The sequence below is a fragment of the Hydra vulgaris genome, chromosome 02 (genome assembly GCF_038396675.1).
Source record: "Hydra vulgaris chromosome 02, alternate assembly HydraT2T_AEP".
Lineage (NCBI taxonomy): Eukaryota > Metazoa > Cnidaria > Hydrozoa > Anthoathecata > Hydridae > Hydra > Hydra vulgaris.
This window is the reverse complement of record NC_088921.1, coordinates 35,970,001-35,982,311: the sequence shown is the minus strand read 5'-3', so window position 1 is coordinate 35,982,311 and position 12,311 is coordinate 35,970,001. Positions and strand designations below refer to the sequence as shown.

The 12,311-nt window shown below is 27.1% G+C and overlaps 1 protein-coding gene across 2 annotated transcripts in view; it reads right to left on the bottom strand.

Moving 5' to 3' along the window:
• LOC100197412 (AP-3 complex subunit mu-1) overlaps positions 1–12,311 on the bottom strand; it is a 52,333-nt gene that overhangs the window by 39,951 nt on the left and 71 nt on the right. For both annotated transcript variants that reach the window (XR_010636676.1, XM_065790736.1), the window contains exons 1-2: positions 12,198–12,311; positions 10,159–10,237 (exon numbers count right to left, since the gene is read on the bottom strand). The exon at positions 12,198–12,311 is cut by the window's right edge and continues 71 nt beyond it. Coding sequence is in view for 1 of the 2 variants with exons in the window: in XM_065790736.1 (XP_065646808.1) it covers positions 10,159–10,237; positions 12,198–12,311 (193 nt within the window). In the remaining variant the exon portion in view is untranslated. The remainder of the gene's footprint in view (positions 1–10,158; positions 10,238–12,197) is intronic.

The following is a 12,311-nucleotide window of genomic DNA, read 5'->3' as shown; positions in this document are numbered from 1 at the left end:
AGAACTTATTATTTAATTACTTCGTTTTATTTTAAATGTGTTTTAAGTTACTAACATTATAAACTGTATAAAACAGTTTTGGATTAACACAACTTGTGTTAATCTAAAACAAAAAAGTCAAAATAACTTTGCAGTATTGTTTTATTGTTGTTTTACAATAACAATTCTCTTTTAAAATAACTAACTAACTAATTAAAGTGGTTTTAATACTGTAATATTTGCGCTTTTACTTTTTCACTTTTCAAGTAAATCGTAATAGTATTAAATAGGTTACTTGCTTACTACATTTTAACTTGCTCATTCAACTTAAACAATTTTTTTATTTTTATGGGCAATGTGAAGTTTCCTGTTCCTTGTGTGATGTATCTGTTGGCGTTGGTTTGAAAAAAGTTATTAGTAAGATAAGTTCGGACAAGTTTGAGCTTCTATTTGAGCATAAATAAAAAATTTTAGTAAACGTTAACTTGATAGATATTTAACTGATTCAAGTTTTCAAGTGAAGGAGCGGCATGAGTGAACTTATTTTTTATTATGAATCACTCTTGATGTGTGTATCTCGTGTATATATAGGGAACTTAGTTAAGACTTATTTGTATTTCCCAAGGCAATATTAGCATATGTTGATATCTTGATATATGAGAAAAGTAGAGGATTTTCAAATTCTCCTGGGAAAGCATAGGTTTGACTTGGTAGAGTATACCGATACTTTTTGATATTTTTGTATTTATTATTTTTATATGGGCTTTCAAAGAAATCTTTTCGTCAATAATTATCCCAAGAAATTTAATGGTTTCAGTTCTCTTGATGGTTATGTTATCAATTTTTAGTAATGGTAGCATGCTTCAAGCTTGGACAGGAATGATGTGTGATTGCACTCTGAAACTGAACTTATAATTTTTACTTGGAATTGTTTTCTTTTTACTTTAGTTTTTATTAATTTTCTTCCGAGTTTAAGTTTAGCTAAGTGATTCTTTTTTAACGCATTTCTAAAATCATTCTAAAGCATCTAAACAGTTGTGGTCAAGTTGTCAAAAAAAAAAAAAATCATTTGCATGGTCAGCATAGCGTTCAATCGCATGCTATTCCTGTTCAAGCCTGATACTTGGTATATTATTTTTCTGCTGGTTACAATGAAGTAAGATGTATTTTATTTTTTTTATATTTAAAGATAATTTATTTACTTTAAAACAGATGTTTAGGTTCTCAAGGTCGTTATTGCCAGATTCAAAGAGGTTTTCAATTGATGCTGATGAATTTTATAAACCATTTTTCACAACAAAAAAACTGCAAGATCTATGTAAATATAAAGTTGTGTGAAAACACAAATATCTATAACATCATAGGAAATAGTTGGTCTATAACAGAGAATACTTTGGATTAGTTGTTTGTTATCACTATTTGTAGCTGTACCCTTGCTAATCCAACAACATCTTCAGATACAAATAGCATAGTATAAGAAAACGTTGCTTAGAAAAATTAAAAAAATATTTTGAGCATTGATAACCAGATTGACCTATTAAATTGGCCATAGAGTTGCAAAAAAGCATGTTTTTTTCCTTTGGCATTTTTTTGTTTTTTTTGGTGTTGTTTTGCTTTTTTTAACAATTTTTCAGTTTTTATTTGGCATAAATTTTGGAATAGTTTTGCTTTATTCTACTATATTTTTAGTATATGATCATTAAAAGCACAATTAGTTGTATAAACACCAATTTAAAATAAATTTTTAGTAAAAATTTAAACTAGCTTTAAGTTAGTTATATATCTATTCATACTGTATGGAAATGTTAATTTGTCATGTTGTACTAACAATTGTGATTGTAACTCTCATTATATATAGAAACTATTCTTATCCAATAAGAAAGTTACCATTTTAATTTTGATAATATAAATATATTAGTATATAATAGCATGCAAATTTAATATCAGAATCTATCAAGATTGTTTACTTATTTGAGCATTTGTATATTGTGTAGTAATTTAGTCTTACATTGATTATTATATTTGTCAAAAAAAATATATTGCAAGTAGGTCCTTATAAAAAAAAAACCAGATACTGAACTTAATTTCAAGGAAAATTTAGAATTTTGAATTATTATTATTTACGGAGTTTCCCAGACCACCACCTTTATCTTATTATTCGTGATTTATGTATTTATAATTTATTTTTAGTCTGGATTTTTTTTTAACAAAATTATTTTTTTATCTGGACATTTTCATATAAGTTACTATATCAGAACACTTGCAGAATTTTTTAACATACTTTGTTTTTTAAGTTCAATTTTTAGACATAATCTTATGGCAAAAGAAATGTTTAACTTATTCCATTTTGCTAATTTGGTTCAGAGGTTTAAATAAATGGGCGACTAAGGTTTTTTTTCTGTCTCCTGTATGGAGAGCCTAATCATAATTGATTACTAACAAGAAGAACAAAAAGAAATTACTCAATAATTTAAAGATATCCCTTTTCTTTATATATATATATATATATATATATATATATATATATATATATATATATATATATATATATATATATATATATATATATATATATATATATATATAAATTTTTTTAATAGATTTATATAAAATTTCACTTCATTTGAGTACTAAGTTGACCTTTTTAATATAAACATTTTTTAAACAATATTAGGGACCTGTTGAATAGAAAATGAGCTTAACCATGAACTAAATATTGGACAATTAAACTTAAATTATTTACAAAAGATAAGCACAGCACATTAAAATAATCGAGTTCTGATTTTTATCTAAAGGAAGGATGAGGGGGAGGGGGGAATATATATATAAAAGATCCTGCCGGAGAGGGTAAGACTCTTTTGGCCCTAGGGCGCGCCGCAAAGTCGAAGTGGAAGTCTGTACACTTCGCCCCTAGGGCCAAAAGAGTCTTACCCTCTCCGGCAGGATCTTTTATATATATATATATATATATACAGTCTTGGCCATAAGTTTGGAACCAATGAATTTTTTTCTCATAGGAACGTTTCTATGACGCGTACGGCATTTAACTGCTGCAGCATCGTGTTTATGCAGCATCAGTTGCATAGTTAAATGCCTTCGCGACTTCTTAATCGTTGCAAAACGTGAATCGTGTAACTTTACACCGCAGCAGAGCATCGTGAACAATATGACCCTCATTAAGCTGCATTATACACTGTTCAATGCCTAAACTATCGTTCCCTTGAACTAATGTTTACCTGAACTAATATTCGGTTGAACTAATGTTGAAATATACTTACTTATATTAACAAACTATACATTATATTTTAATCAATTAATTAGCTGATTTACATATATATTAACTGCATATCAGTGCGAAAGGTAAGGCTTAACTTCTTATAAGTATAAAATTAATTAATTTATCCTTTTATTGTTATATAAGAAGTAAAAATATGCAAATAAATCGCTTTATTTGTATAAATGTTTGCAAATTATCATTCAATAATATATACTATTCATAAAAATAGATCTATTAATTTATAATTATTTATATTATTAGCAGTAAGTATTCTACATTAACATGTACAGTGCGTAAAATGACTAGAAGTATTGAATTGTCGAAGGAGAAAAGGGCACAGATGATGATCCTACACCAGCAGAATTATTCTCACAGTAAAATAGCTGGTATACTGCACATATCTAAGTCTGCTGTCACCAAAGGCATTGCAAGAGCAAAGCAGTTGGGCACTCTGGAATCCAGAAAGAGGTCTGGACGACCTCGCATAACTTCTGCCACAACGGATCGGGTGATACATCGGCTTGCTGCTGCAAATCCAACATGGTCATCTCTCCAGATAGCAGTAAATTCATCACTTCCTGCCAGTACAAGAACAATCAGAAGACGCCTTTTGAAGGAATTCAAGCTGCCATCATGTCGTCCAGCAAAGAAAGCCATGTTAAGTAAAAAGAATATCCGTGACCGCTTGATATTCTGTCGCAAGTACAAAGACTGGACTGCACAAGACTGGAAAAAAACTATGTTTTCAGATGAGTCAACTTTTTCTCAGTTTGCCTCATATATCAGACATGTCAGGAGACCTGCAAAACAAAGATACAACATCAGGTATGTTGTTCCCACTGTGAAGCAGGCGCCTACCGTTATGGTGTGGGCAAGTTTCTCGGCATCAGGTCGAGGTGGCATATGGTTCATGCCAAAGAATACAACCATCAATGCTCAAGTTTACCTTGGGATATTAAAGGAAAAGTTGAACACTCACATGAACATTCTGAAATGTAAGGTATTTCAGCATGATGGTGCACCCTGCCACAGAGCAGCAGTTGTAACCAACTGGCTAAGACAGAAACATATCAAAGTCTTGGGTCCATGGCCTGGCTCAAGTCCTGACCTAAACCCAATAGAAAACATGTGGACAATGATTAAGCAGAAGGTTGCTGCCACAAATCCAACGTCAGAGAAGTCTCTGATTGATGCCATCAAGCGTGTATGGACAACTGCCATAACCCCAGAATACTGCGCGAAATTGACCGATTCAATGCCAGCGAGAATAACAGCAGTACTGGGTGCCAAAGGACATTATTCAAAATACTGATACCATTTTTTACATGACAGAATATTTACTTGTGTATAATATTTAAAATAAAAATGATTTCAAAAGTTTTTGTTGATATTTTGGGTATAAAAAGTGTAATTATATCAAAAAACCTAATCGGTTCCAAACTTATGGCCAAGACTGTATATATATATATATATATATATATATATATATATATATATATATATATATATATATATATATATATATATATATATATATATATATATATATATATATATATATATATATATATATATATATATATATATATATATATATATATATATAGCTTTTAACAGTTTGGCATGCTGGTCTCTCCATGACATCTTATATTAAGTATCTGGGAAAGTTTTTGAGATTATCAAAACATTTCTTTCTAACTGCTTTATTAAAGACATCCTCGAAGGCCAACAGTCTTATTTATTTCCAGAATCTTCTGGGGTACCTCAAGGTTCTATTCTTAGTCCTGTTTTGTTTCTTATCTACATTAATGATTTTCCCAATAAACTTACATTTAAAGTAGCTCATTTTGCTGATGATTCAACTTTTTACTCCTGTCTTGACAAAAAGACTTTTCTTTTTGATTGCTTAGAACAAGCAGCTGATCTTGAATCTAATCTCACTTCTGTAACAGATTGGGGCTCACAAATTTAGGCTTATAAATTTTAACCCTAAAAGAACTCAGTTATTCACTGCAAACAACTACCACAATACTGTCGACATTTCAATATTATTAAATAGCAACCCTCTCACTGAGTTCTCTTTTTTACATCTTCTTGGATTATCATTTAATACTGACCTTTCATGTAAACAAAATATATAATTGATTGCTAAATTAGCATCCCTTTATCATTATTGTCATTCTCTTACCCCTTTTCCATTCTCTACCTGCACAAATCTCTTATTTGTCCCTGTATGGACTGTTCTCATACATGGGCTGTTTTTTTGATGATGCTCTTTTTCATATAGACAAAATCCAAAATGCATTGTAAACATAGTTGTAACCGTTCTATCTGCTAAGCTTGAGCCTCTTTCCCATAGTTGTAAAGTTGCATCTCTTTCTCTTTTCTACAAACTCTATCCTGATTGCTGCTCAAAGGACTTATCATCTCTAATTCCATCAACAAAAACTCATACTCACTTGACTTGTAATTCAGCTAAGTCTCATTTATTTACTGTATCTGTCCCTGCATGCTCTAAAAACTTGTATCTGTCTAGTTCTTTTACCCGCATTTTAACCCATTGAAACACTCTTTCATCCTCATGTTTTCTTGATTCGTACAATCTACTACTCTTTAAGTCTTATGTCAACCGTTTCCTAGCTCTATAACTCTAATCTTTTTTTCCTAGTAACTCTCAACTTAATAGTTGTTTATTGCAGTCTTGTTGGGAGTGAATAAGAATAAATAAATATATACATATATATATAAATATATATATATATATATATATATATATATATATATATATATATATATATATATATATATATATACATCAATTGTTAAATATAAATAAATAAAATAAATGCAAATAAACAATGTTTATTGTGTCAATATATAACACTAAAACCAATAAAGATAAAATTGATGAAAATAAAATTATCTAAGAAGATTTTATACAAGACTGCTTCAACTGTGTTAACCTTCAAGCATACTAAAATAAAAATAATTTCAGAATTATTTGTTCTATTTAAATCAGAAGTTAAAATATGAACTAAGATATTGTCATTAAAAATAAATTTAGTAGCATAAATAATGAATTTTTGAATATTTCCCAAAAAAACGAAAAACAGACCCCTGCGTTTTCTTTTCAAAAAAACGACCAAAAAAAGCCCAAAAAACAAGAACCAAAAAACGCGTCACATCTCTAATTGGCCATGATCTAGTTCTTTTAATTAAAAACAATAATAACTGAAAATGCAGAGGTTTAAGCAGATGTTGTTTAAACAAGCTGAAACAGGGCCTAAAAACAAAAACTGACTAGAAATCAATGAGCTAAAATGAAATAAACAAAAACAAAAAAAAAAACTAAAACACAAACAGAGCAAGGTTTTTATAAAAGAATCTTTTTTTGGATTCTTTTATAAAATTTCTTTTATAAAAGAATTTTATAAAACAATCGTGTTCTTCATAACTCTCTTTAATTCTTTCTTTAATTCCTTTAAATTTAAAATAATTTCTTTAATTCCTTTTTTTAATACTGAGTTTTATACTGAATACCACTACAACCTTCCTGTATTGTATATTATATTTAAAAATATTATATTTTAATAAATATGACATTTATCAACCTCCGAATTTTGAATAAGAAAAATTTTTCGCACCAACTGTTTTTTTAAAAACTATATTTTTATTAATTTTGGGAAAAATTTAGCCCGTAAAATCTCTCCAAATAAGAAAACATTTAGAGTCTTCATAGATACTTTGTCTAGCCTTTAAACTCAATGAAGTTAATGCAAATGTTGCAAAAGCTGTCTTTGAATTTGTCTGTTTAGAAAGGTCATTGTGCAAAGTAATTTTCTAGTTAAACTTGTTTAAAATTGGAATATAAAAATCATAATATATAATAAACCTTGACAAGTTTTTAAATTACTTTTGGCATAATCCTTCTGAAGAAAACAAATAAAAAAGTAAACACAAAGAACTTTTAAGCAAAACCTTTTATTGAGCAAAAAATAATTGAAGTTTTTCAACCAGCCTTATTTGTATAAATATCAGTATAAATAATATTTTATACAGACAAACAAGTTGCCAAAAAGCAATTGTTAATTTAGTTTCTTACTCTTTTCTTCCAATATCAATAATATTTCCTGCAAACTAGCAATGTCTTTTATTTTCTCCTCACTTTTCCATTTTAATGCATTTGCTTTGCTGACCAACGATATATTGTTTTCCTTTTTGGCTTATTTCATATTTAAGACAAACTATTTCTTTAGCACCAATGAAGATTTTGTAAGGAGACCCATTTGAAATTTTAGATCTTCAATTTCAGACAAAATAATGGCTTTCTGATCTAGCATTGCATGTTTCTTATGCTTTGACTGCTCTTCCTCAAGCATGAGTTGGTATTTTTGATGTGCAGATATAAAGGCAACTTTCTTCATTTCTGATGTAATCTGGACAGTGCGAGGGTTGAGGTTGTTGGTAAGCATGAAATCACGCAAAAGGCGCCGCCCAACAATACCATCTGTTGATATATTGTTAGTCACAACATCCTTATTGACACTAAACCCTTGTTCCACCCATGCCTGAACATGAGTCAGAACCAACTTAATGACAGATGACAACTCTGGATACTTTTTTATGTCAATGTCTTTGAAGTAAAAATCATTGAAGTGTTTCTTTTTTTGATCATAGCTAATGAAAACATCCCGATTCATTGCAAATTCTGATGACAAATTTTAAGAACTGGTTGATAACTTTGTTGGAATAAAAAGCAGTTATTATTTCAAGTGAGATAAGATGATGCAGCAATGTTTTCATTTGACTCCTACCTTTTTCAGGTGTGATCTGAGCATAAAAATTTGGCAGCAAACAAGTACTTATGTTAACAACCATGGAATTAAGAGGAAATCTTTTAAATAACTTTTCAGCAGCTGGAATCAAAATATCCATGCATTGAATTTTAAATTCTTTAATATCCTTCAAAATAACTGCATCATGGGAAATTTCTTTTTTAACAGCATTTACAACAAACTTATATGATTTGTAAGATAGCAGTTTACTTATAGAAAAAGTAATTAGTACACACAACAAAGAAATGAATTAAGTTGATAAATTTTTTTAAGTAAAAAAAGGTATTGTCATTAACGAGCAACATCATTTATTCAAAAATTAAAAAAAAACTTTTATTTTTTAATTACTGTCAGTTCTCTAGTTTGGATTTTTAAATGTGTTTAATAAATTATTTTTTATTTTATTTTTATTATATTTCTCAAAAACTCTTAATTTATATTTTTACTGTTTATCTTAAGTTAAGCACATTACAAAAATCTTTACATATTAATAAATAATATACTTTAAAATAAGTTATTAATGCTTGTATATTAATGGAATCAAAAATACTTTCCGTTAACTAAATTTGCAGGTTAAGTACACCAAAAATAACAACAACAACAACAAAAATCAAAAGTGAAACTTGCAATGAAACATCATTTATGTTACATTTTCGAAAAACATAAAAGAAGATTTAATATAAAAAAACTTAAATAATGGTTGAGTAAATAATTGTTTAAACTTTATGAAACAGTATTTAAAAGTGATGTACATAATTAAAATAGATCAAAGTATCAAATTCATTCATTCAAATTTTAATTGCAAATAATCTTCTAATTAAAATTTATCTTGAGATAAAACTAAACAAATTGAGCCGAAGCTGGCATTAACACAAGAAAATCTAGTAGTGATAAAAAAAATTTTAAATTCCCCTTTCCTCTGCTCTTGGTGCTGCTTTGGGGTAAGAGGGGTTACATTAGTACAAAAGTGTGTCTTATGCACATTAGTTTGTAATTGCTTTTTTTTCAAACATAATATCTCTAATATTTAAATAATATCTTATAATATTAGCAGGTTTAAAATAGCGTAAGTTACTGTCATGATTTACAGCTTCTTTATAATTTAAAGCTTAAGCTGCAGTTATAGTTTAATGTGCAAGTAATACTATTAAGAAATTTTTTTTATTAATTTTTTTTTAACATGATACCTAAAAAAGAAAGTTAGTTATATAAAACTATCTAATCCCTTCATGCTTTTTTTTTTAAAGCATATTAAATTGTTATTGAAAAAAGCTATAAAGCAACAGTATAACAATAGTGCAAAGTTGTTTTGTCAATGTAAAGAGTTTGTGTCAGAATAAAACAAAATTGTTACATTGTTTTAACTTTTTTTTAATTCTTCTTTTATTCTTATTCTTTTATACAGTATATAACATTAATAACGTAAATGTTTAAAATAAAATGAAGTGAACAAATAAAACTGTTCTAATTAAAACATTACAATTATAAAACTCAAGAAACCAAACAAGTAAGATCAAATCAAAAAAACAAAAAAGTAAACTCAAAAAAATACTAAACTTATTAAATAACACATTTTTTCTAATTTATTGCTTCTTGATATAGCATATTTTAAAAAATTTATTTATAATTAGTTTTTTTTTTATTCAAAGGGTTTTAAAATTGATGTTTTCATTCAATTTTTTAATTCGAGTTGTTTTGCAATAAAATAAAGTAAAAAAAACAAACTGTTTAATAAGTCAAATTATATTTCACTTAATTCGAGCCCTGAGAGTACAAAAAAAGGATATTTAAAAATCATTGTTGCAGCACCGGTTTTAACTGGATCGGTTTGGTGATTTTAAGAACCCTCCCCCCCCCCTCTATTGTAGTTGGAAGAAAAAAAACGGTATCTTTAAATAAACTCTGGGTTCTTCACTGATATATGTTTATATTTACAATGCAGTACTTATAAATGGAATAATGAAAATTTTAAAAAATTGTTAGCATGATACTGGTATAAACATTTTAAAAAATTGATTAGCACTTTTTTATTACAACAAATTCAACATAAAAATAATTTTAAAGTACCTTTTTCTGAGCATCAAAAAAGTAATCACAAATAGAATGAGGAATCACACTCTTCCAATGTTTCTCAAGAAAGATTTCACTAAAAAGATATGCAAGTAATGCTTTTCATTTTTGTAAAGACGTGGTATTAATTTTATTTAACGATTTGCCTGAAAATTAATGTCAAGTGCCTAATTTGATAATAATCTTTAATTCTACAAAAAAATTGTAACATTTGTACTTCTTCTGTTTTATATTTTCTAAATTATTTGCATTGTGAGCATATTTTATATAAAGTTATAAATAACAAACCAGTCAATAAAACAAAAATAAAAAAAAGGAAGTTAAATAAAGTAGGAAAGAAAAATAAAACAATAGTACAAAACAAAAAATTTAATTTTTTTTTTCATAATTTATATTTTTAAAAGTAAAAAGCAATAATTTTCTTTTTTACTTTAAAAAAAACTTTCAAGTCAACAAAGCTGCAATTTTGTGGCATTCAAAAAAACAATGTTTTTAAAATAGTTATACTAATTAACTTATTGATTAATTGCTTAGGTGAACTTAAATTGTAAAACTTATCTAATTTCAGTTTTTTACCATTTGAAGTTTACTTAAAAGCAATTGTCTAAAAAATTCAAGCAAAGTCTGAAAGTTATGTATTCAAATTGTCTTTATTTTAACATACTTGGTAGAAAATAATGAAAGTTAACTACTGGTAAATATTTTCTTCTTTTTAAAGTTCTTTTTATCCAAAGATATTGAGTCCTGAAACTTGACCAATTTTTTGTGATTTTCACATGCAGTACAATTACTACTTTGAGTGGGCAAATTTTAGACATAACAGACAATTCTGGTAATTTTTCTGCTACTTCTGGGTAAATTTTTATAGTTCTTGATTAGCATGGTTACACATTTAGTTGTCAAGAAACCATAGTTCAAATTTACTAGATTTTGCATTTTTCTCATACTTTGAGCATTAATATCTCTTAAGCTCATTACTTACAATTAGCTTTCTTAGATGATATTGAAAGTCACATAAGCTTAATTTGCTGAAACAGAAAAAAGAAACATGAAAAAAATCGGGAAAACAGAAATCCCAGAAGTATGGTTATTTAGCCATATTCTGAACTTTCAAAATATGACAGCAATGGCTACTTTACTTGATATTACTAAAATTAAAAAAATAACTTGACATAGATTGTGATTTTAATTTCTTTCTTTGGAGCTTAAACAAATATTCTGCAACATCTTTTAAGCTTTAAAATTAACTTTTAGATTTAAACAAATATAAATATTGGAGAAAAATTTATGTTATGTAGATGGTGCAAAAAAGAAAATTATTATGCAAGATAAACTAATTCAGGATGTAGGATTAGTGTAGTGATAGAGCAATTGCTTTGTAAACAAAAAGTTTCAAGTTCAACTACCACTATGCCCCTGGTAGTGCCCCTCTTAGTTTGTTTCTTAAAAAAAATTGCTGAATCACTACAAATATTTTACATGCATACTAAAACTAAAAGATATTAATTTAATGATATTACTTTCATTTGAATTTTAGAGCAGTTTTATACCAATTTTAATCAACAAAAAATTCTTTACTATGATCAGGTGTTAAAAAAATGTAGACGAGAAGTCAATAAACACCAAGTTATATTGAGCAACTGTGAATTTTTTATTTTATATATAACGTAGTAACAAGTTTTGACTTTATTACTTTACTTAAAAAGAGAAACTTATTTTTCTATTTTATAAGCAATATATATATATATATATATATATATATATATATATATATATATATATATATATATATATATATATATATATATATATATCTATATATACATATATATATATATATATATATATTTGTATATATATATATATATATATATATATATATATATATATATATATATATATAAAAACTAAAATCAAAAATATATTCTATAGAATATTTAAATCTATATTGTTGTAGCATTAATTATATATATTGGTATAAGATTTATTATAAATAATTCATGGCTATAAATACAAAAATCAACCAAAATTCATACCCAGTTGTATTTATAAGGAAGAGGCTGTGAATCATTTTATAAGGGAACTTAATATGTTTGTTATTGCTGTTCGCGCATAGTCCGTAACTGGAAAGTCGAACTTCGTTAAAGTAT